We start from the raw sequence: 25,695 nt of genomic DNA, 5'->3' as shown, positions 1-25,695 counted from the left end.
ATCCGTCTGTCCATCCATCTATCCATCCAACCATCCATCCATCTATCTATCTATCCATCCATCCATCTATCCATCTACCTACCTACCCACCCACCCACTATCTATGTGTGCATATCTATCTAACCATCTAGCTAGCCAGCTAGCCATTCATCTATCATCTGTCCATCCATCCATCTATCTATCTATCTATCTATCTATCTATCTATCTATCCATCCATCCACCTACCTACCCACTATCTATGTGTGCATATCTATCTAACCATCTAGCTAGCCAGCTAGCCATTCATCTATCATCTGTCCATCTATCTGTCCATCTATCTGTCCATCTATCTATCTATCTATCTGTCCATCTATCTATCTGTCCATCTATCTATCTATCTATCTATCTATCTATCTATCTATCTATCTATCTATCTATCTATCTATCTATCTATCTATCCATCCATCCATCCACCCACCCACCTACCCACTATCTATGTGTGCATATCTATCTAACCATCTAGCTAGCCAGCTAGCCATTCATCTATCATCTGTCCATCTATCTGTCCATCTATCTATCTGTCCATCTATCTATCTGTCCATCTATCTATCTGTCCATCTATCTATCTGTCCATCTATCTATCTATCTATCTATCTATCTATCTATCTATCTATCTATCTATCCATCCATCCATCCATCCATCCATCCATCCATCCATCCACCCACCTACCTACCCACTATCTATGTGTGCATATCTATCTAACCATCTAGCTAGCCAGCTAGCCATTCATCTATCATCTGTCCATCTATCTCCATCTATCCATCTATCTATCCATCTACCTATCTGTCCGTCCATCCATCCATCATCTATTCGTGAATCTCTCCCCCCCCCCCCCAACAGCCTAGTCTGCCCCACAAGGCTGCTGGGAGGAAAAAAACGAAATGCATTTATCCTTGTGCATTCTTCTAAGCGATTTGTAGAAAAGGTAAATACGCATTAAGACGTGGTTAAAATGTGGAATTCACTGCCAAGGGGATGTGGTGATGTCCACAGGCATACGCAGCTTTAAAAGTGTGCTTAGGCAGATTTATGGCGGACAGATCTCTCAGTGGAAACTACCGTGGTAACAAAAGGAAGCCTCCACATTCAGAGGCAGTCAACCTCTAAATCCCAGTGCCGGGAGGCAACATCAGGGGAAGGTCTCGCCCTCTTTGCTCTGCTGTTGGCCGTCCAGAGGAGCTGGCTGGCCACTGAATGAGACAAGACGCTGGTCAAGATGGTGGCCACAATGGTTTGAAGCCAGGCATTTTTTTCTTTTTAATCTCGAGGCTGGTTCTCACAGGGGCATTCTCAATGTGCCTTCCAGACAAGGATATGAAGCGTCCCTGTTCAAAAAAGTGTTGCGTCTGAGTGGACACGGAAGTGCGACGGGTTCTATCTTCAGTGGCTTGTTCACCCGAAGCTGCCACAAACTAATAAGTGGCGAACATGAAATGGCCTTAGAAATCCAGGAGGCTGTCTTACAGCATGGATCTGCCCAGTCCATGACTGCCTGCTCTGGCCGGCAGCGGCTCCCCAAGATCTCAAGCAAAGGTCTCAAGGCGTATCTCCACCATGCAACGCACATGCCCTGCTGCCCTTCCATGGCCCTCCTCTTCCGAGTTTGCAGCGCCCCCAGCTTCTCTTTGCGGGGAATGAAAATACTGGCAAAGAGACAGGCTTTGCTCATCTTACCATGCGTCTTAAACCAACAGCCAGAGTTTTGCTGAGATGCACTTACGACGATGTGTCTACTAGACCTTCTCTGGCCTAGAATGAACGTTGCAAAAAAAAAAAAAAAAAGAGGCAAAAGCAAAAAAAGGGGGGGGGGAGAAATAAAAACAGAAACACACATAAAACAAACAGAAACACAAAACGCTCGGACGACAGTATAAAACTCCGCAACGTGAAATCAAACCCAAAACAGATCTATACAGGAAAAGAAATATATATATATTTTTAAAAAGGCAAATGGGACATCCAAACCAAACGGTATGATCGTCTTCTGAAGGCTGCTTACCTCTTCCTTTGGCCAGAAGGGCCTGCAGGCAAAAACAACAAACACTATTCCAAAAATAACTCCCACGGCCATGATGATGTAGGGAACGCTGGTTAATAAAGAAGATTCAAACAGAGCAAGCCTCAATTTCGCTGCAGAATCATCATCCAGCAGGACGCTCTGGGAGAGCAAAGACAGAGGACGAAAGAGTATTACTTTCCTTCCCCTTTCTGCTCTAGTCAAATATAATTTAGACCAGGGGTGGCCAAACCCACCTAACAAAAGAGCCACACAGAATTTACATCAGATGTTTAAGAACCGCAAGGAAGGAAGGGAGGAAGGAGGGAGGTAGGGAGGGAGATGGAGGAGAGGGAGAGGTGAAAAGAAAGCAACTTTAGCTTAAAATGCCTTCTCCGAGCTGCCAGCTGGCTTGGATTGGAGAGTGATTTAAAGAGGGAAATGCCTTTTCCAAGCTGTTTGATGGAACAGTGGGGGCTTCGAGAGCCATAAAATGTATGTGAAAGAGTTACACGTGACTCTAGAGCCACAGTTTCGCCATCCCTGATTTAGACCAAGTTTATGAAGCTGTTTGAACTTGCACCTCCCCTTTTGCATTAATGAAAACTTTTTGCCCCAGATTCAAAGATTCTCATGAGGGCCTAACTATATGCAGTACTGGCACCCCCCCTCCCAATAACCCCCTCCATCAATTATTTGCAAGTCGATTTTGCCATTTCACGCAGTAAATTCCAGTTGCAAAGTGCACTGAAAGTAAACTAATCAGCATGTGTGTTAGGGCTTTTCCTCACTTGTAACTTCTTGGGGGGCGGTTTGGGGGGGGTGTCCTTTCTGCAAGTATTTTGTGACCTCTAGTGGTAGATTTGATGTCAGACAGGCTTATGTCCAGCATAAATAAAAAGGTCAAGGTAGTCCCCTGTGCAAGCACCAGTCGTTTCCGACTCTGGGGTGATGTCGCATCACGACATTTTCACGGCAGACTTTTTTTTTTAACGGGGTGGTTTTCCATTGCCTTCCCCAGTCAGCTACACTTTCCCCCCAGCAAACTGGGTATGCATTTGACCGACCTCGGAAGGATGGAAGGCTGAGTCAACCTCGAGCCGGATACCTGAACCCAGCTTCCGCCGGGATCGAACTCAGGTCGTGAGCAGAGCTTAGGACTGCAGTATTGCAGCTTTACCGCTCTGCGCCACGGGGCTGCTATCCAGCATAAATACCTGCTGTTTAAATTTGCAGGGAGATATGCAGGACATAAACCTGTGTGATACAGAACTGACCTGTAGAGAAAGCAAAACACCTATGGAATGGAAACCTGAAGAAACAAGAAGTTACAACTGAGGAAAGCAAGAATGCGGGAAAGCCCTCAAGTCGCATAGTTTACAGCCCCGCCCTGTGTTCTGTCAAGTAGACGTCTTGAGAGATCTCTATGGAAGATTAGATTCCAATTCTGATTGGAACCATGGTGCACCAGGGAAAGAGGCACTGTTAGGGGTTTCAAACATGCAGCCCAGGGCCCAAATCAGGCCTCCGGAGGGCTCTTATCAGCTCCACAAGCAACTGACTGTCGTCTGTTTCCTTCCGCATCACAGCTTGCTTTGCCAGGCTTGCTCAATCACACAGGAGCTACAGAGCAAAACTTCTATTTTCTCCATTGGCTGAGGCTTCTCACTTGGGGAGGAAGTGGGGGAGGGAGAGCTTGCTTTGCCAGGCTCTCTCAATTTCACAGCAAAGCTACTGAGTCAAGCCTCTCTTCCATTGGCTGAGGCTCCTCCCTTTCCTGGTCCCTGGGGAAGGAAGGAAAGACCCAGAGCTTCCTATGCCCAGTTCCCTGGATCCCATGGGAGATACAAAGAAATCTCTGTATTAAGCCAGCCCATTCCCCACTATTCTAAATGAGCACATCTTAACAAAGAAAATACTATTACTATTATTATTTTTAATGCTTACCTCATTTAAATGCAACACCGGGAAAATCATTGTTCTGATATTGCCTGTTTGGCTAAAAAAAGATGAGAAAGTAGTTAAGGCACTGGCATTTCACAAACATCTCATGTAAGATGCTGTATCTTCACTACGAGGTAGCAGGAGATCAGATCAGAGTGTGAAAAAGTACTGTGATCCCAGGGTATGTTTGGAGATCACTGGAGAGACAGTCTGGTGTAGTGGTTAAGTGTGCGGACTCTTATCTGGGAGAACCGGGTTTGATTCCCCACTCCTCCACTTGCACCTGCTGGAATGGCCTTGGGTCAACCATAGCTCTCACAGGAGTTGTCCTTGAAAGGGCAGCTGCTGTGAGAGCCCTCTCAGTCCCACCAACCTCACAGGGTGTCTGTTGTGGTGGGAAAAGATACAGGAGATTGTAAGCCGCTCTGACTCTCTGATTCAGAGAGAAGGGTGGGATATAAATCTGCAGTCTTCTTATCAGGTGTGGGTCGGACTGGCGACTGTATAGGAGAAGGTCCCCCAGCCTGTTTAAGCCTACAGGCACCCTTGGAATTCTGAAACAGCGTAGGTGCAAAATGGCTGCCGCAGAAGGCGGAGCCACCCACAAAATGGCTGCCACAGCTTACCTCCAGTCACAAAGTGAAGGTCCTTGTGTGCTGTGGTGGCAGCAGCTTCCCAGAGCAATGTTTCTTTTTGAAAATGTGCACAGCCAATCAAATATCCAATCTGACATCTCGCTGGGCAAAAGCCCCACCTGGCCGCATCCACCAAGAAAGGTGTCGACGGGTGCCATTTTGCCTACATGCCCCACAATGGGGATCCCTGGTATATGAAGTATCTTGGGAAACCCCACGTATGCCTCCTTGGACTTTATGGAGGAAGGAAAGGAGGTTATAACGGATAAATAAAGGCCACCTGTGCATAATCCAGCAGAGAAGAAGGCAGTCATATGATCACAGCCAGCATTTTAAAAGTGGGGGGGGATGTTAAAAAGTTGGGGGGCACTTAGCATCTCCCCTCCCCAGGCCACCGCTGCTGTGACTCAAGGTGCCTAATCTTCCTCTCTTCCCTCCCACCCCTGCTGCTGCCACTGCTTGGGGGGCAGAATGCTGAGAGGCCGGGGCCACCCCCTCCTTCTCTAGTTGGGGCACCCAACAGGAAGTCGAGGGCAGGGCCACCACAGGCCCCCCTGTAGCTACAGACCTGATCATGGGGAGAAGAAAAGCTCCTGGCAACCAGGGAAGGCCAAGGGTTGCCAGGGAAGGTCAAGCAACCGGAAGGGGGTTTACCTGGTGGAATGGGGCTCACCAGCAACGTTGCACTGACATCACTTCCTGTGTGACCGGAAGCGATAGCAGCACAATGCCGTGGACACTCCAGCATTTGGGAAAAAACTGTGTGGTTAAACCATGGAGTTTTGCCCAAATGCTACATCAGGAATCACAAAACTGAGAAACCTGTGGGAGAACACTTAAACCTTCCAGAACATTCATCGGGTGACTTCAAAGTTGCTGTTTTACTGCAAAGGAACTTCAAGAACAGAATGGAGAGGGAAACTGCTGAATTACAAATTATTATGAAACTTGGAACAAACACCTCCCCAGGATCGAACAGGGATATTGTTTTTTTTTTATCTCATTACAGATGCTAAACCACTTTCACCAAGTATGGCGATATATCCACAGTATTCCAATGCATTTCTCTTTTAGGATAGTGTATAAGAACAATGTTTTTGTATTGACATACTCAAACAAGGGATATTGGCTGTTTATTTTATTATCTCAAACCCATCTTCCACTATATTTAAATGTATTGTTTTCTCATGGCAAACTAGAATGATCTATATATTTACGTTACAAGTTAAAAGGTAAATTACTTGGACAGGAAAAACGTCTGGGAAAGAAACGTCCTCATTTGGACCCAGGCTTATTAGCAATAGAATAATTAACAGACATTCTCACATTCTGACATGTTACTGTTTTATTGGCTTCCCACGCTAATGCAATCCAGATCAAACGTTTTCTGAATTTGTTAATTTTACTATTCTGCTATTGGATTTTAACTTTGTACCACTTGGCATTCTAAACTCCGCAAGCTATAGGCAGCTCTGCTTACTGTGCCTCATTCCTCGTCTGAAGAAGTGTGCATGCACATGGAAAAGCTTACATTCTGAATAAAAGTTTCTTGGACTTAAAGAGGCTACTCGATTCCTGCAGTGTACTGAAGTGTGTAAGATCGTGCAGCCAATACCCTGGAGTTTTCTTCACATTTCCCCCAGCCAGTCAGAGGAAGAATAAAGAGAAAAGACTGAATTTATATCCCGCTCTTCACTACCTGAAGGCGACTCAGTGTGGCTTACAATCTCCTTTCCCTTCCCCTCCGCACAACAGATGCCCTCTGTGAGGTAGGTGGAGCTGAGAGAGCTCTGACAGAAACTGCTCGAGAGGAACAGCTCTGCGAGAACTTGTGACATGACTTGTGACAAGTGGGGAATCAAACCCGGTTCTCCCAAATAAAAGTCCGCACACTTAACCACCACACCAAACGAAACGCTTATGGAGGGGGATGCCCTGCCTCCAATGGGGGGGATGGCAGCCATAACGCTTATTCAAGTTTGAGGGGAGCTGAGCCGAATGGGCAATGAAAGGGAACCTTTTAAGAACATTGTTCATAACAACACTGGCATTTTTAGCCTCATGAGCCTGCTCATTGCCCACAAAACCATCTTTGTGCATATGGTTCGTGCATATGGGTTTTCCTGCATTTCTTTCTGTCCTCTCAATGGCACTGATAAACCAACAGTCTTGAGCCTGCCTCGGCGCGGAGGACGGGGTATAAATAAAAAATTATTATTATTATTATTATTATTATTGACTGTGCACATGTTAAGAGTGATTAATACATGGAATTCACTGCCACAGGAGGTGGCGGCGGCTACAAGCATAGATGGCTTCAAGAGGAGACTGGATAAACATACGGAGCAGAGGTCCATCAGTGACTATTAGTCACAAAGTAGAGATGATGATGATGATGATATTGGATTTATATCCTGCCCTCCACTCCAAATCTCAGAGCGGCTCACAATCTCCTATATCTTCCCCCCCCCCCGCCCCCACAACAAACACCCTGTGAGGTAGGTGGGGCCGAGAGAGCTCTTACAGCAGCTGCCCTTTCAAGGACAACCTCTGCCAGAGCTATGGCTGACCCAAGGCCATTCCAGCAGGTGCAAGCGGAGGAGCGGGGAATCAAACCCGGTTCTCCCAGATAAGAGTCCACACACTTCACCACTACACCAAACTGACTCTCAGTTGGAACTGTCTTGGGCAGTGATGCTCTGTATTCTTGGTGCTTGCGGGGGGGCACAGTGGGAGGGCTTCTAGCCCCACTGGTGGACCTCCTGATGGTATTTATTTATTTATTTATTTGCCACTGAGTGACACAGAGTGTTGGACTGGATAGGCCTCTGGCCTGATCCAACATGGCTTCTCTTACGTTCTCTTATGTTTCAGCAATGCGCATACAATCCACGTCCGGTGCATGCTTGATTTTTAATTTGCATGCACACTGAGTAATTCTTACATGACTTTTAGCGCGTGGTGTAGATGAGAGTGCAGACACCTCCTCATCAGGTTAAGAGGCTGAAGACTCAGAAGAGAAGGTGGATAAGCATCTAATGCCTCTGCAGGTGGAAGCAATTCAGACACCCCCCCCAGGAGCTTCCTTTGAGGCACAAGGAGGAGTCCCAAGAGTCTGATTTGGCCTGCTTTCCCTGGGGAACAGCCCAGACTTCTGACTCAGGGTTGGACACTGAAACCTCCGCCTCAGAGCCTCAGACCACGAGGTGCCTGTCTCCAAACCCTCAGTCCAGAACCACCTCAGCCCCAATCACAGCCGTAACTGACTGCAAAAGAAAGGAGAAGGAGAAGAAGAAAGGAGTAGAAGAAAAGAGGAAAAGGAGGAGGAGATGATATTGGATTTATATCCCACCCTATGCTCTGAATCTCAGAGCTGTCACAATCTCCTTTACCTTCCCACCCCACAACAGACACCCTGTGAGGGAGGTGGGGCTGAGAGGGCTTTTACATCAGCCGCTCTTTCAAGGACAACTCCTGCAAGAGCTACGGCTGACCCAAGACCGCCTCAGCAGGTGGATGTGGAGGAGCGGGGAATCAAACCCGGTTCTCCCAGATAAGAGTCCGCACACTTAACCACTACACCGCACTCGCTCTCTGGATGGAAGGCAGCCGCTTGAACGACTGGCAACCCGCTGAGGGCCAGTTTGCTGCGGTGGTGAAGAGCGCGGACTCTAATCTGGAGAACCAGGTTTGATTCCCCACTCCTCCACATGCACCTGCTGGACTGACCTTGGGTCAGTCCCAGTCCTCACAGCAGTTCTCTCAAGAGCCATTTTCTGAGCTCTCTCCGCCCCACCTGCTTCGCAGGGTGTCTGTTGTGCGGAGGGGAAGGGAAGGAGATTATAAGCTGCTCTGAGACTCCGAGTGAAGGGCGGGCTATAAATCCGACTCTCCTTCTCCTCCTAAGGTCAACTACAGAGTTTTGTCCCAATGCCAGAACATCCCCAGCGATGCACTGAAATAACTTCTGGGTGCAGAGGGTGGGATGTCAGCACATCACTGGTGACGTTCAGGGCTTTTATTTTAGTAACAGAAACGCCTTTGCATATTAGGCCACATCCCTCTGATGTAGCCAATCCTCCTGGAGCTTACAATAGGCCCTGCACGAAGAATCCTGTAAGCTGCAGGAGGATTGGCTACATCAGAGGTGTACACCCATAAAGAAAGCCCTGGATATCAGCAAGCTACACCCTGACCTAAGAAATTAGGTCAAGGTGCCAAGACTCTTAACTTGATAGGAGAACTCCAGAATGCAGTGCTGCTGCAGGAAAGCCCTGTCTTCCCCATGAGGGGAGGAACGGTGGCTCAGTGGTAGAGCATCTGCTTGGGAAGCAGAAGGTCCCAGGTTCAATCCCCGGCATCTCCAACTAAAAAGGGTCCAGGCAAATAGGCGTGAAAAACCTCAGCTGGAGACCCCGGAGAACCGCTGCCAGTCTGAGTAGACAATACCGACTTGGATGGACCGAGGGGCTGATTTGGAATAAGGCAGCTTCATATGTTCATGAGTCACAAAATGAAATCAGCTCCCACATCTACTTCATCCCAGAGAGTTCAGAGCTTGTGTTCCTAGTTAGCTCTTCCTCCCTGTACGGAGGAGGCACACTGGGGTCTAAGGAACTTCCTGGTTTTCCTGCATGCTTCAGAATGTTAAAAAAAAAAAAAAGGACTCTTTGGCTGCAACCGCACACGCTCAATAACGTCGTTCCGATCCACTTTCAATGGCTGGGATCTTCCTGTACGAAGCAGGCCAAATCCAGTTCGAGAGTACAATGGGAGTGGGTTGAAACGGCATTATTCAGCAGGTACAGTTGCAGCATTCCTCTCAGAATGTGCCTGTGGTTGTGAGACGGACAGAAAAGCGCTCGACAGGCAAAAATATACAACTCGTGAGCTGTGAACAGCAGAGGGAGTGGTTCAGGCCTGCTGGAGAGACCTGCAATTTGAGCTCCCTGCTCCTCCGAATCTACAGCCAGGCATGCCCTTAAACGACACTCAGAAGAACTGAAGATCTGAAGAAGAGCCCTGCTGGATCAGACCGATAGTCCATCCTGTCTCACACAGTGGCCAACCACTTCCTTTGAGGCTCATGGCCTCTGAATGTGGAGGTTCCCCTCTAGTAGCCATTGACAGACTTATCTTCCATGAATCTACCCAGGGGTGCAATTCTAGCAGGAGTTGCTTTGCATATTAGGCCACACAACCCTGATGTAACCAATCCTCCAAGAGCTTACAAGGCTCTTTTTTGTAAGCTCTTGAAGGATTGGCTACATCAGGGGTGTGTGGCCTAATATGCAAATGACCTCTTGCTAGAATCTCACTCCTGAATCTATCTATAAGAACCTAAGAAGAACCCTGCTGGATCAGGCCAGTGGTCCATCTAGTCCAACATCCTGTCACACGCAGTGGCCAACCAATTCCTCTGGAGCAGGGGTGGCCAACGGTAGCTCTCCAGATGTTTTTTTGCCTACAACTCCCATCAGCCCCAGCCAGCATGGCTAATGGCTGGGGCTGATGGGAGTTGTAGGCAAAAAAAATCTGGAGAGCTACAAGAATCTTGTTGGTCTATAAGGTGCTCACGGGCTCAAGTCGTGCTCTTAAAACGTTCACTTATATTGTTCCTGGCATTTGGTTCAAAGCTCACTCCTCCCTCTGGCTACAAATTGCTTGTGAATTTTGCACTTGTTTCACTTTGTGTGTGCGCATCCGAGCCTGGAAGTCATGGCAACCTCTGGAATCGCCTACTGAGGCATGAAGAACCAGTTTGGGGTAATGGTGAAGTGTGCGGACTCTTATATGGGAGCACCGGGTTTGATTCCCCACTCCTCCACTTGCACCTGCTGAAATGGCCTTGGGTCAGCCATAGCTTTGGCAGAGGTTGTCTTTGAAAGGGCAGCTGCTGTGAGAGCCCTCTCAGCCTCACCCACTTCACAGGGTGTCTGTTGTGGGGGAGGAAGGTAAAGGAGATTGTGAGCCGCTCTGAGACTCTAGTTCAGAGAGAAGGGTGGGGTATAAATCTACAGTCGTCGTTGAAGGACATTCAGGGAAGTGGCTTTGGTACAGCCTGCCTCTGCCTCCCAGTCCAGGTATTCCAAGTCGCCTCCCCTCCAAGTCCTTGCCGGGGTCGGCCCTGCTCAGCTTCCGAGATCTGACGAGATCAGGCTGGCCTGGGCTATCCAGGTCAGGCCAAACTGCTGTTATTGAACCCAGGGAGAAGCAGGCAAATCCCCTTCTGGCCAATCCTTGACACGGCCTGTGCCGAGAACACACTTTCCCCAGGAACCTTTTAAAATTTTAGGGTAATAGCTTTGTTACGTTTTAATTAACGTCTGTCCGTTTTCAACTGACATGAGCCAGTTTCCTGTCTGCAAAAGCAAGGTCACCATTACACCGCCCAGGTCTGAGGTGCTGTATATTGTGGAAGCTTCGTTAACTACAGCATGTATTTGTACATCAAGGTGGAGGAGAGCAGGAAAATCTTGCTTCAGTTACTGAGATCTCCCTTTGTTGACGTAACTCTTTTTGGGCCCTGCAGGTGTTGATCCGATCATTTGGGAACAGGCTAAAGTGGATAATCCAGATCCTGAGAAGTAAGTGGCTTGCACAGAAGGATTGATGAAGCCTTCGACTGGGTCTTTTCTTTAAGGGAGAACGCCACTTAGGAGGGAGGGCAAAATCAGACAGACCTTCCTTCCTTCCCTCCCTCCCCCCTCTCTCTCTCTACACCAGTTTGGTGTAGTGGTTAAGTGTGCGGACTCTTATCTGGGAGAACCGGGTTTGATTCCCCACTCCTCCACTTGCACCTGCTGAGATGGCCTTGGGTCAGCCATAGCTCTGGCAGAGGTTGTCCTTGAAAGGGCAGCTGCTGTAAGAGCTCTCTCGGCCCCACCTACCTCACAGGGTGCCTGTTGTGGGGGAGGAAGGTAAAGGAGATTGTGAGCCGCTCTGAGACTCTTCGGAGTGGAGGGCGGGATAGAAATCCAATATCTTCTTCTTCTTCTTCTTCTCTCTCTTTCTCTCTCCCCTTTTTTCTTTCTTTCTTTCTTTCTTTCTTTCTTTCTTTCTTTCTTTCTTTCTTTCTTTCTTTCTTTCTTTCTTTCTTTCTTTCTTTCTTTCTCTCTCTTTCCCTTTTCCCTTTCCCTCCCTCCCTTCCTTCCTTTTTATGCCTGCATGTGTGCACACCTGCCCCTGGAAGTCATGGCGACCTCTGGTGACTGACCTCTACTGGGGGCCTGAGGGATATGCAGAGAGATGGCTGAATGAAGCCTGCCCCTGCCTCCCAACCGCTGGTATTCCAAGGAGGTCTTGCTGGAGCTGGCCTGCTTAGCTTCCAAGATCTGAGAAGACTGGGCTTGCCTGGCCCATCCAGGTCAGGGCTAGAGTGGTTATTTTTGTAACCTTTTGCTGCCAAAGTCTTCATACTGGGCAGATGACAATGTGAACTGTTGGGGAAACATCCACAGGGCTACATCAGGGTCTAGAAGGGGTGGAATTCTAGCAGGAGCTCCTTCGCATATTAGGCCACACACCCCTGATGTAGCCAATCCTCCAAGAGCTTACAAGGCTCTTTTTTGTAAGCTCTTGGAGGATTGGCTACATCAGGGGGTGTGTGGCCTAATATGCAAATGAGCTCCTGCTAGAATCCCACTCCTGAATCTATCTATAAGAACCTAAGAAGAGCCCTGCTGGATCAGGCCAATGGTCCATCTAGTCCAACATCCTGTCTCACGCAGTGGCCAACCAATTCCTCTGGAGCAGGGGTGGCCAACGGTAGCTCTCCAGATGGTTTTTTTGCCTACAACTCCCATCAGCCCCAGCCAGCATAGCCAATGGCTGGGGCTGATGGGAGTTGTAGGCAAAAACATCTGGAGAGCTACCGTTGGCCACCCCCGCTCTGAAAGGCCAACAACAGGGCACAGAGGCCGAGGCCTTCCCCTGATGTTGCCTCCTGGCTCTGGGATTCAGAGGCTTCGTCCCTCTAAGGGTGGCGGTTTCCCCCCCAGCCACCGTATCTAGTAGCTATTGATAGACTTATCCTACAGCAATCTATCTATTTTCAAGCTGCTTGTTCCTGTGGCCATCTCTCCGTCCTGCTGGCAGAGAATTCCACATTTTGATCACTCTCTGTGTCAAGTAGCATTTCCTTTTGTCCATCCCGAACTTACTGCCCATCTGCTTCCTGGGATGTCCTCCAGTTCTAGCATTTTAGGAAAGGGAGAGAGGAAAAGTTCTCTCTGTCAAATCTCTCCTCCCCAGGCATGATTGTATAACCCTCTATCACAGGGGTGGCCAAACTCGTTTAACGTAAGAGCTACATAGAATAAAAATCACATGTTTGAGAGCCGCAGGCAGGCAGGCAGGGAGGGAGGGAAGGAAGCAAGGAAGGAGAAGGGAGGGGAGGGGAGGAAAGGGAAGGAAGGAAGGAAGGAAGGAAGGAAGGAAGGAAGGAAGGAAGGAAGGAAGGAAGGAAGGAAGGAAGGAAGGAGAAGGAAGGGAAGGAAGCAAGGAAGGAGAAGGAAGGGAAGGAAGGAAGGAAGGAAGGAAGGAAGGAAGGAAGGAAGGAGAAGGAAGGGAGGGGAGGAAAGGAAGGAAGGAAGGGAAGGGAGGGAAGGAAAGGAAGGAAGCAAGGAAGGAGAAGGAAGGAAGGAAGGGAAGGAAGGAAGGAAGGGAAGGAAGGAAGGAAAGGAAAATAGATTGGGGAAGGAGGTAGAGGTGGAAAGAAAGCAACTTTAAATGCATTCTCCAAGCTACCAGCTGGCTTGGAGAAGTGATTTAAATAGAGAAATGCCTTCTCCAATGTGGCTCCCAAGCCGTAGTTCGGCCACCTCTGCTCTATCACATCTCACCCCCCCTCCACCCAGTCATCTCTTTTCTAAACTGAAAAGCCCCAGACTCTTCGGCCTTTCCAGAAGGAGGAAAGAGACAGGTTTCCAAACGTGGGAAATGGGCATTAGTAGTGTTGCCCTAAGCGGAGTTACACCCTTTTAAGCCCATCGAAGTCAAAGGGCTTAGAAGGGTGAGACTTCCACTGAAAGGCAAGAGGCTCCTCCCAATCCACAGTCAGGGATTTGGGGGTGATTCCTGTCAATCATCCTAATACCTTTGGATTCGCTGGGCGGGATACCAGAAGCCATCCTCAGGCTTGCATCTTACCAAGGAACTGGGAAGAATACCACCTCTGATTTCCCCCTTATATTTCCGTATTTTCTCATTCATATGAAGCTGCCTTCTACTGAATCGGACCCTCCTGGGTCCATCGAAGTCAGTATTGTCTTCTCAGACTGGCAGCGGCTCTCCAGGGTCTCAAGCGGAGGTTTTTCACACCTACTTGCCTGGACCCTTTTTTTGGAGATGCCGGGGATTGAACCTGGGACCTTCTGCTTCCCAAGCAGATGCTCTACCACTGAGCCATCGTCCCTCCCCGAAACCTCTGAATACCAGTGTCAGGAGGCAACATCAGGAGAAGGCTTCAGCCTCTATACCCTGTTGGCATTCCAGAGGAACTGATTGGCTACTGTGTGAGACTAGATGAACATATGAAGTTGCCTTATACTGAATCAGACCCTCGGTTCATCAAAGTCAGCAGTGTCTACTCAGACTGGCAGCAGCTCTCCAGGGACCCAAGCTGAGGTTTTTCACACCTACTTGCCTTTCTAATTGGATACGCCGGGGACTGAACCTGGGACCTTCTGCTTAGACAAAAAATGCACTACAAATAATTATTAATTATGAAATAACTGAGTCCAACACAGTGGTCTTAAAGCCCCGTTTCAAACGAAGGTCCTACTCAGTTTCAATTTTTTTCTTCCACAGTGCTTAGGGCTCTTCAATCAATGAATTATATCCAGGGCGTCAATTGTGTACAACTCAAGTGGTGACATTTCTGCTATTATGCAATATTATACACTTCTCTTTGAGATATTCTTCTCTGTCTCCTGTTTGCTTCTTGCATGAACTTAGGAATCAAGCCTCTGGTCTTCTCGCGTGGTCTCCAGGCCTTTTTTTTTTTGTCACCCGCAGCCCGTTTCAGTCCCTCCCCCACCCCCACCCTCAACATCAAAACATAAGAGATGTCAAAAGGGCACTTACAAAAAATCTGGGAGACTTTGTACGAAAACGTTGATCTGTAAGCGTTTGCACGCCCGTACCAGCAATCCGGTCGTCTGTGAAAGAAGGGAGGCGATTTACAATTTTGAAAAACTTCTCGTCGGCATCATTTAAAAACCAACAAATAAGCAGTCCTACACATTTAATAGGGGGGTCTGCTTTCGGAAAGGAACCAAAGTGGTGAGCACGGACGGAATCCAGAACGGAGTGTGGATGAAGACCAGTGGGAACCTTGCCTGTAATAACAATAATACTGAGCGGGAGGAGAAGGAGATTGGATTTATACCCCGCCTTTCACTCCGAGTGGCTTACAATCTCCCTCTCTTCCTCGCCCCACAACAGATATCCTGTGAGATAGGTGGGGCTGAGACAGCTCTGAGAGAACTGCGAAGAAGGAAGAAGAAAGGAGGAGGAGAAGACGAAATAATATTGAACTTATACCTCGCCCTTCACTCTGAATCACAGAGTCTTGGAGCAGCTTACAATCTCCTTTACCTTCCTCCTCCATAACAGACACCCTGTGAGGTAGGTGGGGCTGAGAGAGCTCTGACAGAAGCAGCCCTTTCAAGGACAGCTCTGTGAGAGCTATGGCTGACCCAAGGCCATTGCAGCAGCTGCAAGTGGAGGAGTGGGGAATCAAACCCTGTGCTCCCAGATAAGAGTCTGTGCTCTTAGCCACTACACCAAAATGGCTCTTTCCAAGAATTGTGACTGACCCAGTGTGAGGGAAGTAGAGTAGGGAAAGAAAGGAAGGTATGAAACTGTTGTTCCTAATGGCCAATCATGCTGAAACAACTGTATTGATTTCTAAAGGAAATAAAGCCAATGTTCCAAATGGTTTCACTTTAAACTATAAGGCAGGGGAGACCAAGCTCTTGTTCTTAGGGGCAGACAGTACTGGAGGGCGGGTGGGGCCTTACCGGGTTTATATCCAGAAACGTCTGGTGATCCTCTTTATTTGGATGCATGCCATTAACGCTCTTGATATACTCCTCAGCAGACGCGTAAAAATGTGGCGGTGATATTAATATTGGTGCACCTACAATAATATATATATATTTTTAAAAAAACAAAATGGCCAGGCTACCACCACCACAGTTTTAAAACACAGTTCAAAGAAGTTTGAAAACACCCAGAACAAGATCCTCATATCAGCTCAACGTCATTGTTTCGGCACAGATGATGAAGGTTTAAAAGTAACTGGTTAAATCATGCGACTAACCAACTAAAGGTAAAAGGTAGTCCCCCTGTGCAAGCACCAGTCGTTTCCGACTCGGGGGTGACTTCACATCATGACGTTTTCACGGCAGACCTTTTTACGGGGTGGTTTGCCATTGCCTTCCCCAGTCGTTTACACTTTCCCTCCAGCAAGCTGGGGACTCCTTTTGCCACCCCCGAAGGATGGAAGGCTGAGTGAACCTTGAGTCAACTACCTGAACCCAGCTTCCGCTGGGATCGAACTCAGGTCGTGAGCAGAGAGCTCAGACTGCAGTACTTCAGCTTTACCACTCTGTGCCACGGGGCAACTAAAACTCTGCATTAATACCGGAACTGGCAAAGGTCTGTTTCTGGCCCCCAGTCAAACCTCTGTGGTTCACATACCTTGCAAGCAGGTGCTAACATTCAGGATCCCTGTCCCAAGGCACTGTCCTGCTGGCACACAAAAACCAGCGTTTTCCTTATTTACGCTGGCATTTGCGTAAAACGATGCGGGAGGCACAAACCGATAGGCTGGGATGCCCTTCACTTTAACATACTTCTCGTAGGCGAGAGGTATAGACCTGGAAAAAGGCATGGATAATTTGAAGCCTGCCATTTGGGAATCTTATGAAAACAGGCATGTACGATGCTCTTCTGAAAAGACTGAAAGGCCCAGGCATATGAGGAGGAGGGGAGCAGACAGGATGTGTGGAGAAAGGACCTGTATTCTGCTAACTGAGCAACGCTTCGCTCATCCAGCGAAGGAGTTCTGCTCTGCAGCAATGTATTAAGCTGCTCAGTTTCCCAGGCTAAGCCCATACTGCAAGAGGGATCTTTTAACTCTTATGCTGGCAACAGCTGTGAGAGTCCTCAGCCCCACCCACTTCACAGGGTGTCTGTTGCGGGGGAGGAAGGGAAAGGAGATTGTAGGCCGCTCTGAGACTCTGTCCTTGACAGGGCAGCTGCTGTGAGAGCCCTCTCAGCCCCACCCACTTCACAGGGTGTCTGTTGTGGGGGAGAAAGGGAAAGAAGATTGTAGGCCGCTCTGAGACTCTGTCCTTGAAAGGGCAGCTGCTGTGAAAGCCCTCTCCAGCCCCACCCACCTCACAGGGTGTCTGTTGTGGGGGAGGAAGATAAAGGAGATTGTAGGCTGCTCTGAGACTCTGTCCTTGAAAGGGCAGCTGCTGTGAGAGCCCTCTCAGCCCCACCCACCTCACAGGGTGTCTGTTGTGGGGGAGGAAGATAAAGGAGATTGTAGGCCGCTCTGAGACTCTGTCCTTGAAAGGGCAGCTGCTGTGAGAGCCCTCAGTCCCACCCACCTCACAGGGTGTCTGTTGTGGGGGAGGAAGGGAAAGGAGATTGTAGGCCGCTCTGAGACTCTGTCCTTGAAAGGGCAGCTACTGTGAGTGCCCTCTCCAGCCCCACCCACCTCACAGGGTGTCTGTTGCGGGGGAGGAAGATAAAGGAGATTGTGAGCCGCTCTGAGACTCTGAGATTCAGAGTTGAGGGCGGGAGATAAATCCAATATCATCCTCATCTTCTACTTCCAGGGAAAAGGAGAGGCAAACCTCTTGTTGAATCTTATGCGCCAATAAAATCCTATTCAGTTATATAAGCTGGTGTCCAAATTCCTTTTTCCTTGACTGATTGTCCTGATGAGAACTCAAGTAGTGTGGGGGGGGGGTGGAATCAGAAAGGCAGGATGGAATGGACAGGCATTCTATAAAGGTAGTCCCCTAAGCAAGCACTGAGCTGTTGCCCACCCATGGGGTGATGTCGCATCACGACGTTTTCTTGGCAGGCTTTCTACGGGGTGGTTTGCCATTGCCTTCCCCAGTCATACACTTTACCCCCAGCGAGCTGAGTACTCATTTTACCGACCTCGGAAGGATGGAAGACTGAGTCAACCTTGAGCCAGCTACCTGAACCCAGCTTCCACCGGGATCGAACTCAGGTCAGGAGCAGAGCTTGGACTGCAGCTGACCACTCTGCACTCCAGGGCAGTTCTACTCTAACATGAGATGCTCTTATGAAAAGTGTGGGGAGAAGTGCATGAACTTGGGTCATCAGAGGATTCTGTGAAGCGAACGCTCATTAGAACATAAGAACATAAGAGAAGCCGTGGTGGATCAAGCCAATGGCCCATCCAGTCCAACACTCTGTGGGCGTTTTCGCACTGACCTTACTTGGGAGCGACGTCCCTCTTCACCGCGCAGCGTCTGCGCGGATTTCGCACTAATTGCTCCGCAGAACCCGGAAGAGCCGCAAAGTCCCGCGGCTTTTGCGCCGCAAATGTAAACTGGCCAGAAAACAGTTTACATTTGCGACACAAAAGCCGTGGGGCTTTGCGGCTCTTCCGGGTTCTGCGGAGCAATTAGTGCGAAATCGGCGCAGACGCTGCGGGGTGAAGAGGGACGTCGCTCCCGAGTAAGGTCAGTGCGAAAACGCTCTGTGTCACACAATGGCCAATATATGTGTGTGTGTACATACATACGCACACACACACACACATATATATACACTGTGGCTAATAGCCACTGGTAGACCTCTGCTCCATATTTTTATCCAATCCCCTCTTAAAGCTGGCTATGCTTGTAGCCGCCGCCACCTCCTGTGGCAGTGAATTCCACATGTTAATCACCCTTTGGGTGAAGAAGTACTTCCTTCTACCCGTTCTAACCTGACTGCTCAGCAATTTCATCGAATGCCCACGAGTTCTTGTATTGTGAGAAAGAGAGAAAAGGACTTCTTCCTCTACTTTCTCCATCCCATGCATAATCTTGTAATCCTCTATCATGTCACCCCGCAGTCGACGTTTCTCCAATGGGCCAAATTGCGACATTCTCCTCAGTAACACAGTTGAGATTATGAAGAATGTACACGAACACACGAAGCTGCCTTGTGCTGAATCAAAACCTTGGTCCACCAAAGTCTACACTGTCTACTCCGACCAGCAACCGCTCTCCAGAGTCTCAGGCAGAGGTCTTTCACATCAACAAAACCGCCAGATCTTTTAACGAGACACCAGGGATTGAACCTGGAACCTTCTGCGTGCCAAGCAGATGCTCTTCCACTGAGCCACACCCCTCCAAGATCAGGCTGGCCACAAAAAACGGTCCCACCGGAAGGTGCGGGAGAAACCCATTATTCACTGGCTCGCTCTGCTAAAGTCAGGTGCCGCCTTCAGAAGCTCAGGGGGACATTTCCATACTTACCTGCAGAAGTCTGAGGCAAAAATATAGACGGTTTCCTCCGGGTCTATCAGCGGGTGAAAAGAAGACCCATCAGTTCCGTTTATCATGTTACTCTCGGGTGACGTCCACCAGTCTAGTCTCCTGTAAGGAATTGAGATGAACATATGAAGCTGCCTTATACTGAATCAGACCCTTGGTCCATCAAAGTCAGTATTGTCTTCTCAGACTGGCAGCGGCTCTCCAGGGTCTCAAGCTGAGGTTTTTCACACCTATTTGCCTGGACGCTTTTTTGGAGATGCCAGGGATTGAACCTGGGACCTTCTGCTTCCCAAGCAGATGCTCTACCACTGAGCCACCATTCCTTGGCTCTCCAGGGTCTCCAGTTGAGGTTTTTCACACCTATTTGCCTGGACGCTTTTTTGGAGATGCCAGGGATTGAACCTGGGACCTTCTGCTTCCCAAGCAGATGCTCTACCACTGAGCCACCATCCCTCCCCTGCTCTCCAGGGTCTCAAGTTGAGGTTTTTCACACCTATTTGCCTGGACGCTTTTTTGGAGATGCCAGGGATTGAACCTGGGACCTTCTGCTTCCCAAGCAGATGCTCTACCACTGAGCCACCGTCCCTCCCCTATTGCTTGGTGTGAACCGACTTCTTTTTGCTTTTCTCCTGTATTTTATATTATAAACTTTACCTTTGCAGGAATTGTTAAAACTATTAGACAAGATCAAAAGATCTATACTTATAAAACTTCAAAATGGGATTATATATCAGCTTAGACAAAATAATATGGGACAATTTATGTAAAGAAAATACTGTAGAATCATCCTTGTGCTTTATTTTGGAAAGTATTTTATACAAAATAAGGTCAGAATGTATTGTGCTTATATCTTTTTTTTTTTTGTTGCCTTATTCCTACCCCCCCCCCCCCATCTTTTTCTGAAACTAATAAAACTTTTGAAAACTGAAGGAAAAGAGATTGCGGGGAAAGGATGAAGAACTGTGGAGCCAATCAGTGCTCTGCAAACAACCAGGTATGAAAGAGATTATGGCTAATTGTGACAGACAGGAGGCTGTTCCGCCCCAATTGGAAAAGAGAGCCACTTCACTGTTTTGCACCAAAGCCTATGGAAATTTCCTTAAGGGGGGGGGGATTGAATTGAGGGCTGCTGCGGGGGAAAGGGCAGAGAAGAAAAGGGAATCGTGTCAGCAAAGGAGAAGACGGTTTTTGTGCATAGCTCTGCCTGCGAGTGTGACAGAGTGGTTTCACTGTCAGCCGTGTTATCTCTGTGCTGTGTAGGTGAGCGGCCACCTGTGTAGGTGAGAGAGCCAGTTTGGTGTAGTGGTTAAGTGTGCAGACTCTTATCTTGGGAGAACCGGGTTTGATTCCCCACTCCTCCACTTGCAGCTGCTGGAATGGCCTTGGGTCAGCCATAGCTCTGGCAGAGGTTGTCCTTGAAAGGGCAGCTGCTGTGAGAGCCTTCTCCAGCCCCACCCGCCTCACAGGGTGTCTGTTGTGGGGGAGGAAGGTAAAGGAGATTGTGAGCCGCTCTGAGATCTCGAGTGGAGGGCAGGATATAAATTCAATATCGTCATCGCCTTCTTCTCATTAACACAGGCAGCTCTGCTCAGCAGCAATCTGGAGCTATGCAGGGTCTTAAGAACATAAGAGAAGCCATGTGGCCCATCCAGTCCAACACTCTAAGTCACACAGTGGGCAAAAAACCAGGTGCCATCAGGACGTCCATCAGTGGGGCCAGGACACTAAAAGCCCTCCCACGCCCACCCCACCTCCCGCAAGCACCAAGAATACAGAGCATCACTGCCCCAGACAGAGAGTTCCAACAATGCGCTGTGGCTAATAGCCACTGATGGACCTCTGCTCCATATGTTTATCCAATCCCTCTTGATGTTGGCTATGCTGGCAGCTGCCACCACCTCCTGTGGCAGTGAATTCCACGTGTTAATCACCCTTTGGGTGAAGAAGGACTTCCTTTTATCAGTTCTAACCCACGAGTTCTTGTATTGTGAGAAAGGGAGAAAAGTTCTTTCACTACCTTCTCTATCCCATGCATAATCTTGTAAACCTCTATCATGTCACTCCTCAGTCGACATTTCTCCAAGCTAAAGAGCCCTAAGCGTTTTGACCTTTCTTCATAAGAAGACTGCAGATTTATAGCCCGACCTTATCTCTGAATCAGAGACTCAGAGTGGCTTACAATCTCTTATATCTTCTCCCCCCACAACAGACACCCTGTGAGGTGGGTGGGGCTGGAGAGGGCTCTCACAGCAGCTGCCCTTTCAAGGACAACCTCTGCCAGAGCTATGGCTGACCCAAGACTCTTCCAGCGGGTGCAAGTGGAGGAGTGGGGAATCAAACCCGGTTCTCCCAAGATAAGAGTCCGCACACTTAACCACTACACCAAACTGGGTTCCCTATGTTTGGACTGCCCATTTGAAGATTACAGCAGTTCTATTCTGTTCAGGATGTGAATGACTCCGTTCAGTTGCGGTGTGTGCGGTGGGGGGGATAAGAAGGAACACTGGCTGTGAGGCCTGTTTCTAGTGATGAGTAGACCTTGTCCTTTTCATCTGACTCTTGGGAAAGAGCAGGCCGGTGTGGATAGAATCCTGTGCATGTGAAAGGATCCATCCTGATGGATAAAGATAATTCAGACTCATCTCTGAAGCTGTAACTAGTTTAGATTTATGTGTCTCGGCCAGACTTCTCCTTTGACTTTCTAGAAACCCGTGGAGCTGATTTGCTCTTTAAAAACAGGTCAAAACCTGTGCCAAAGGATAAACAGACACAAATCTGACATCAAGAATCACGAGAAAGAAAGAAAGAAAGAAAGAAAGAAAGAAAGAAAGAAAGAAAGAAAGAAAGAAAGAAAGAAAGAAAGAAAGAAAGAAAGAAAGAAAGAAAGAAAGAAAGAAAGAAAGAAAGAAAGAAAGAAAGAAAGAAAGAAAGAAAGAAAGAAAGAAAGAAAGAAAGACATCAAGGAAGGAAGGAAGGAAGGAAGGAAGGAAGGAAGGAAGGAAGGAAGGAAGGAAGGGAGGGAGGGAGGGAGGGAGGGAGGGAGGGAAAGGAAGGAAGGAAGAATCCATGTACATTTTAAGAGATTTAGAAGGACCGCCTTCTTCTATATTTCCCTGGGTACCAACTGCAGTCCTCAGGTAGCCATCTGTTGGCTTTTCCACCATTCAGAGTGGTCCATGAGGCATTGACCAAAGCCCTAGCCTTTTCCATCGTGGTTCTGGATCTACTGAATGGGCTTCCTGAAGAGGGGAGGGGAGGGGAGCCCGCTTCTTGGAGATCAACAGGAGGTGCTCCAAAGCCTCCTCTTTGCCAAGGCTGGGAAGGGGGTGGGGGGGTTGGAATGGAGGACATCTTTCAGGGAGGGGGGGATTTTGGGTCTGTTATTTTATTGTTGATATTCCCTGAAAATGTTTTTAGCTGTTATTATATGCTGACCGAAACCACAAGGAAAGAAGGGATCCAAATGTTTTAATACACAGGTAAACAGGGAGGTTAGCTGTACTTAAAAACGACAACCAGGGCTTTCTTTGTAGCAAGAGCTCCTTTGCATATTAGGCCACACCTCCCTGATGTAGCCAATCCTCCTGCAGCTTACAGTAGGTCCTGTACTAAGAGCCCTGTAAGCTCTTGGAGGATTGGCTACATAAGGGAGGTGTGGCCTAATATGCAAAGGAGCTCCTGCTACAAAAAAAGCCCTGACGACGACGTTCCAAGAACCGCTCTGGAACACTTCCATTTTGCATTGCCTGGAAACTCAGATAATGAAGCATGGATTTTACAGCGAGAGAGAGAGAGAAAGAGAACTTTTTAATTACTTTTGTCCTTTCCATTCAACAATCCTGGTGAAGTCCTTATAGTTCCGTTCTCCACTGAGAACAATGTATTCTCCATCATCAGTCCCATTCATCTAGGAAGAAGAAACAGAGAACTTTCAAGGTTTCATTTCTACAAGGCAGTGGAACCAGGTGGCATGCTTTTGTGTCCTCCTATTACAAGGTTTCGGAGCAGTCCGTCGGGGAGAGAGCTTTGACGGCTGCTAACTTCCAGAATTCCGCTCGTTTGAGCCCACCTTCTCACTTCCCCTGGAGGCCATGAAAACAAGGTCACATGACTTCCTGCTAACGTCAAAAGTGCAGCGGGTTCCTTCGCATTTTGTGTGCGGAAAGCTGGCGTGTCTTTTTCACAATTGCCTTGAATGTTATCTGAATTTATTTTTTTTTTTAAAAGTATCTCATTTGTAGTTTACTTCAGGGGAGGACTTACGAGCCATTACCAAGAGAAAAAGGAAGGTTCTGATTGCAGCCAGTCTTGCTTTTCCCACCCCCTCTCATTTGGAGCTCAGCTGGTACCTAGTCTCTCTTCTGGGTGCCACACCCAAACATCTGCTTTTCACCCAGGCTATTAAATGAAGGGATGGATCTCTTGAAACTAGTTTCAGGTCTGACAGTTTTACGAGACTTGTTAATTTTATTATTTTAGACTATTTCTACCCTGCCTCTTCTAAGTGCTGACTGAGGTGGCTTACAGTTAAAATAATATGTAACAATAAAACAATTCACATGTCTCCCCCAGGAGAGGCGAAACACATGAGAATATAAAGCCAGGAGTCTCAAAATTAGCCGCCAGTTTCAGAACGATCATGTAAGTTGTGATGCAAAAATAGGGCTGTCAATCCCCAGTTGGGACAACAATATACACAACTCAATCGTTATAGCGACAAATTACTATGTAATAAAGTGCATATGCAAAATACAAAACATAACTCATGAAATTTCTTCCACAAGGAGTCCCGATGTGCAGGCTGTCGACTTTAAAAAGCCCTGCTTTGATTGTCACTCTTCCAGCAAAGGGTGCTCCATAAATTTTCAAAAAAGACCCCGCACACTGTTGATCTTTCCAGTGCGTTGCTTACTGCTAAATGTTTTTTTTAAGGTAGTGTGAGTAAATTCTGTACTCACACTATTTTGGAACTGTGAATGTGTAATATTTTCTACTCTGGTTTACTATCTAGATTGTATTGTTGCTAAACATATTGAATTTGATATTGTTCTATGCATATATCGTGTAACTGGCGTTTAAATTTTGGGACCGAAATAGTGATTTGTTATTTTTCCACAGGTTGGTTTTTTTTTTTTTTTGCGTGTTTGGTTTGTTTTCTACCGTGGCACTCTAGGGTTACTCACTCAGCTTATCCAGTTGGGCAGGATACCTTTCAGCTTGTCCAGTCCAAGGCCACAGACAGGCTTCTTGGAAGTCTAAGATCAACCACCTGCTTCTCCAACCTTCACCTCTCCAGGCTGCAAGACTGGGTCTGGGAGACGATGCATGCCTCCCTGAGAGAGGTGGTGGTCACCCCTGCACTGAAGTGGGCAGTGGTACGTTTCCTCCTTAAAAACACCCACTTGGGACCCCTGCCATTTCAAAAGCTAGCCAATGCTCAATGAAAATTGGCCCTCCATGCCCTTATTATGGCTAAAAGACTTGTAATACAGCAACAAGAGATAAATGCTCAGCTCTGATAAATCAGGGGTGGGGAACTTTTTTTTCTGCCAAGGGCCATATGGATATTTATAACATCATTCGCGGGCCATACATTATTACTGTGAATACCATCGCTTTGACCATCCGGACTTTTGTTGGCAGGGTGATGTCTCTACTTTTTATTATACTGTCCAGGTTCACCGTAGCTGTCCTCCCAAGGAGCTGACTTCCAGTTTTTTAGCCCCCAGCTCACACGTTTTTCTCAGCTCAGGAAAAAATGGTCCCCAGAGCAAACGAATTTATGCGGTAGCTCACAACTTTAATGCCAGTAGCTCACGTCGTGAAGTAGAATTTTTGCTCACATGACTCCACAGCTTAGAAAGAAGAACACTGGTGGTGAGTGCTTTCGGAGCCACACAACATGTGTGAAAATGCCACATGTGGCTCCTTAGCCGCAATTTGACTACCCCTGGCCCACAGAAAAAAATTCTAGGAAGTAATATAATACTTTTCAATGAAAACCAATAAAGTCATCTCAGAATAGTAGATGGCGCGCAGCACTGTCGTGAAGTTAGGCATCACCACAAGGCTCTCGCAACCTCCCCAAATTTCTATGCTAAAAACCCAGAGTTCAGGGAGAAAGCTAGAGCACTGCATGATGTCAGTTCCAGACATGTGACAGGAAGTGATGTACAGCAGGCAGCCAGAGAGCTTTTTTGGCGGGGTGGGAGGGGAGGCAGTCCTGGTCCCCCTAGTTCTACAGATCAGGAAATATGCTCAGGACAAACAGAACGCCTACCTTATCAAAAAAGCCAAATGTGGAATCGACAACAGGACGCATTTTGTGCATGGCGCGGAGGAATCTGTCTTCGTAGCCCCACAGCCATTCGTGGGCAGTGTGTATCGAGAACATTTCTTCTTTGTACAACAGCAGCAGGAACTCCATCGGAAGCCGCAGGGGAGTTGCTGCAGCCATCTGCATTGCAAACTAATGTGGAAAGGAGGGGATTAATATATGAACATAAGAGAAGCCATGTTGGATCAGGCCAATGGCCCATCCA

At 47.9% G+C, this 25,695-nt stretch overlaps 1 protein-coding gene across 1 annotated transcript in view; it reads right to left on the bottom strand.

Moving 5' to 3' along the window:
* Nucleotides 1-25,695, bottom strand: part of SCARB2 (scavenger receptor class B member 2) — a 68,078-nt gene that overhangs the window by 4,168 nt on the left and 38,215 nt on the right. The window contains exons 9-16 of the mRNA XM_060247408.1: nt 25,434-25,622; nt 22,969-23,060; nt 19,136-19,255; nt 16,323-16,501; nt 15,641-15,759; nt 14,703-14,776; nt 3,985-4,036; nt 2,041-2,199 (exon numbers count right to left, since the gene is read on the bottom strand). Coding sequence (XP_060103391.1) covers nt 2,041-2,199; nt 3,985-4,036; nt 14,703-14,776; nt 15,641-15,759; nt 16,323-16,501; nt 19,136-19,255; nt 22,969-23,060; nt 25,434-25,622 — 984 coding nt within the window. The remainder of the gene's footprint in view (nt 1-2,040; nt 2,200-3,984; nt 4,037-14,702; nt 14,777-15,640; nt 15,760-16,322; nt 16,502-19,135; nt 19,256-22,968; nt 23,061-25,433; nt 25,623-25,695) is intronic.

The sequence above is a fragment of the Heteronotia binoei genome, chromosome 9 (assembly GCF_032191835.1).
Source record: "Heteronotia binoei isolate CCM8104 ecotype False Entrance Well chromosome 9, APGP_CSIRO_Hbin_v1, whole genome shotgun sequence".
Taxonomy (NCBI): Eukaryota; Metazoa; Chordata; class Lepidosauria; order Squamata; family Gekkonidae; genus Heteronotia; species Heteronotia binoei.
The sequence above is the reverse complement of the archived record's forward strand: the minus strand, read 5'-3'. Positions and strand labels throughout refer to the sequence as shown.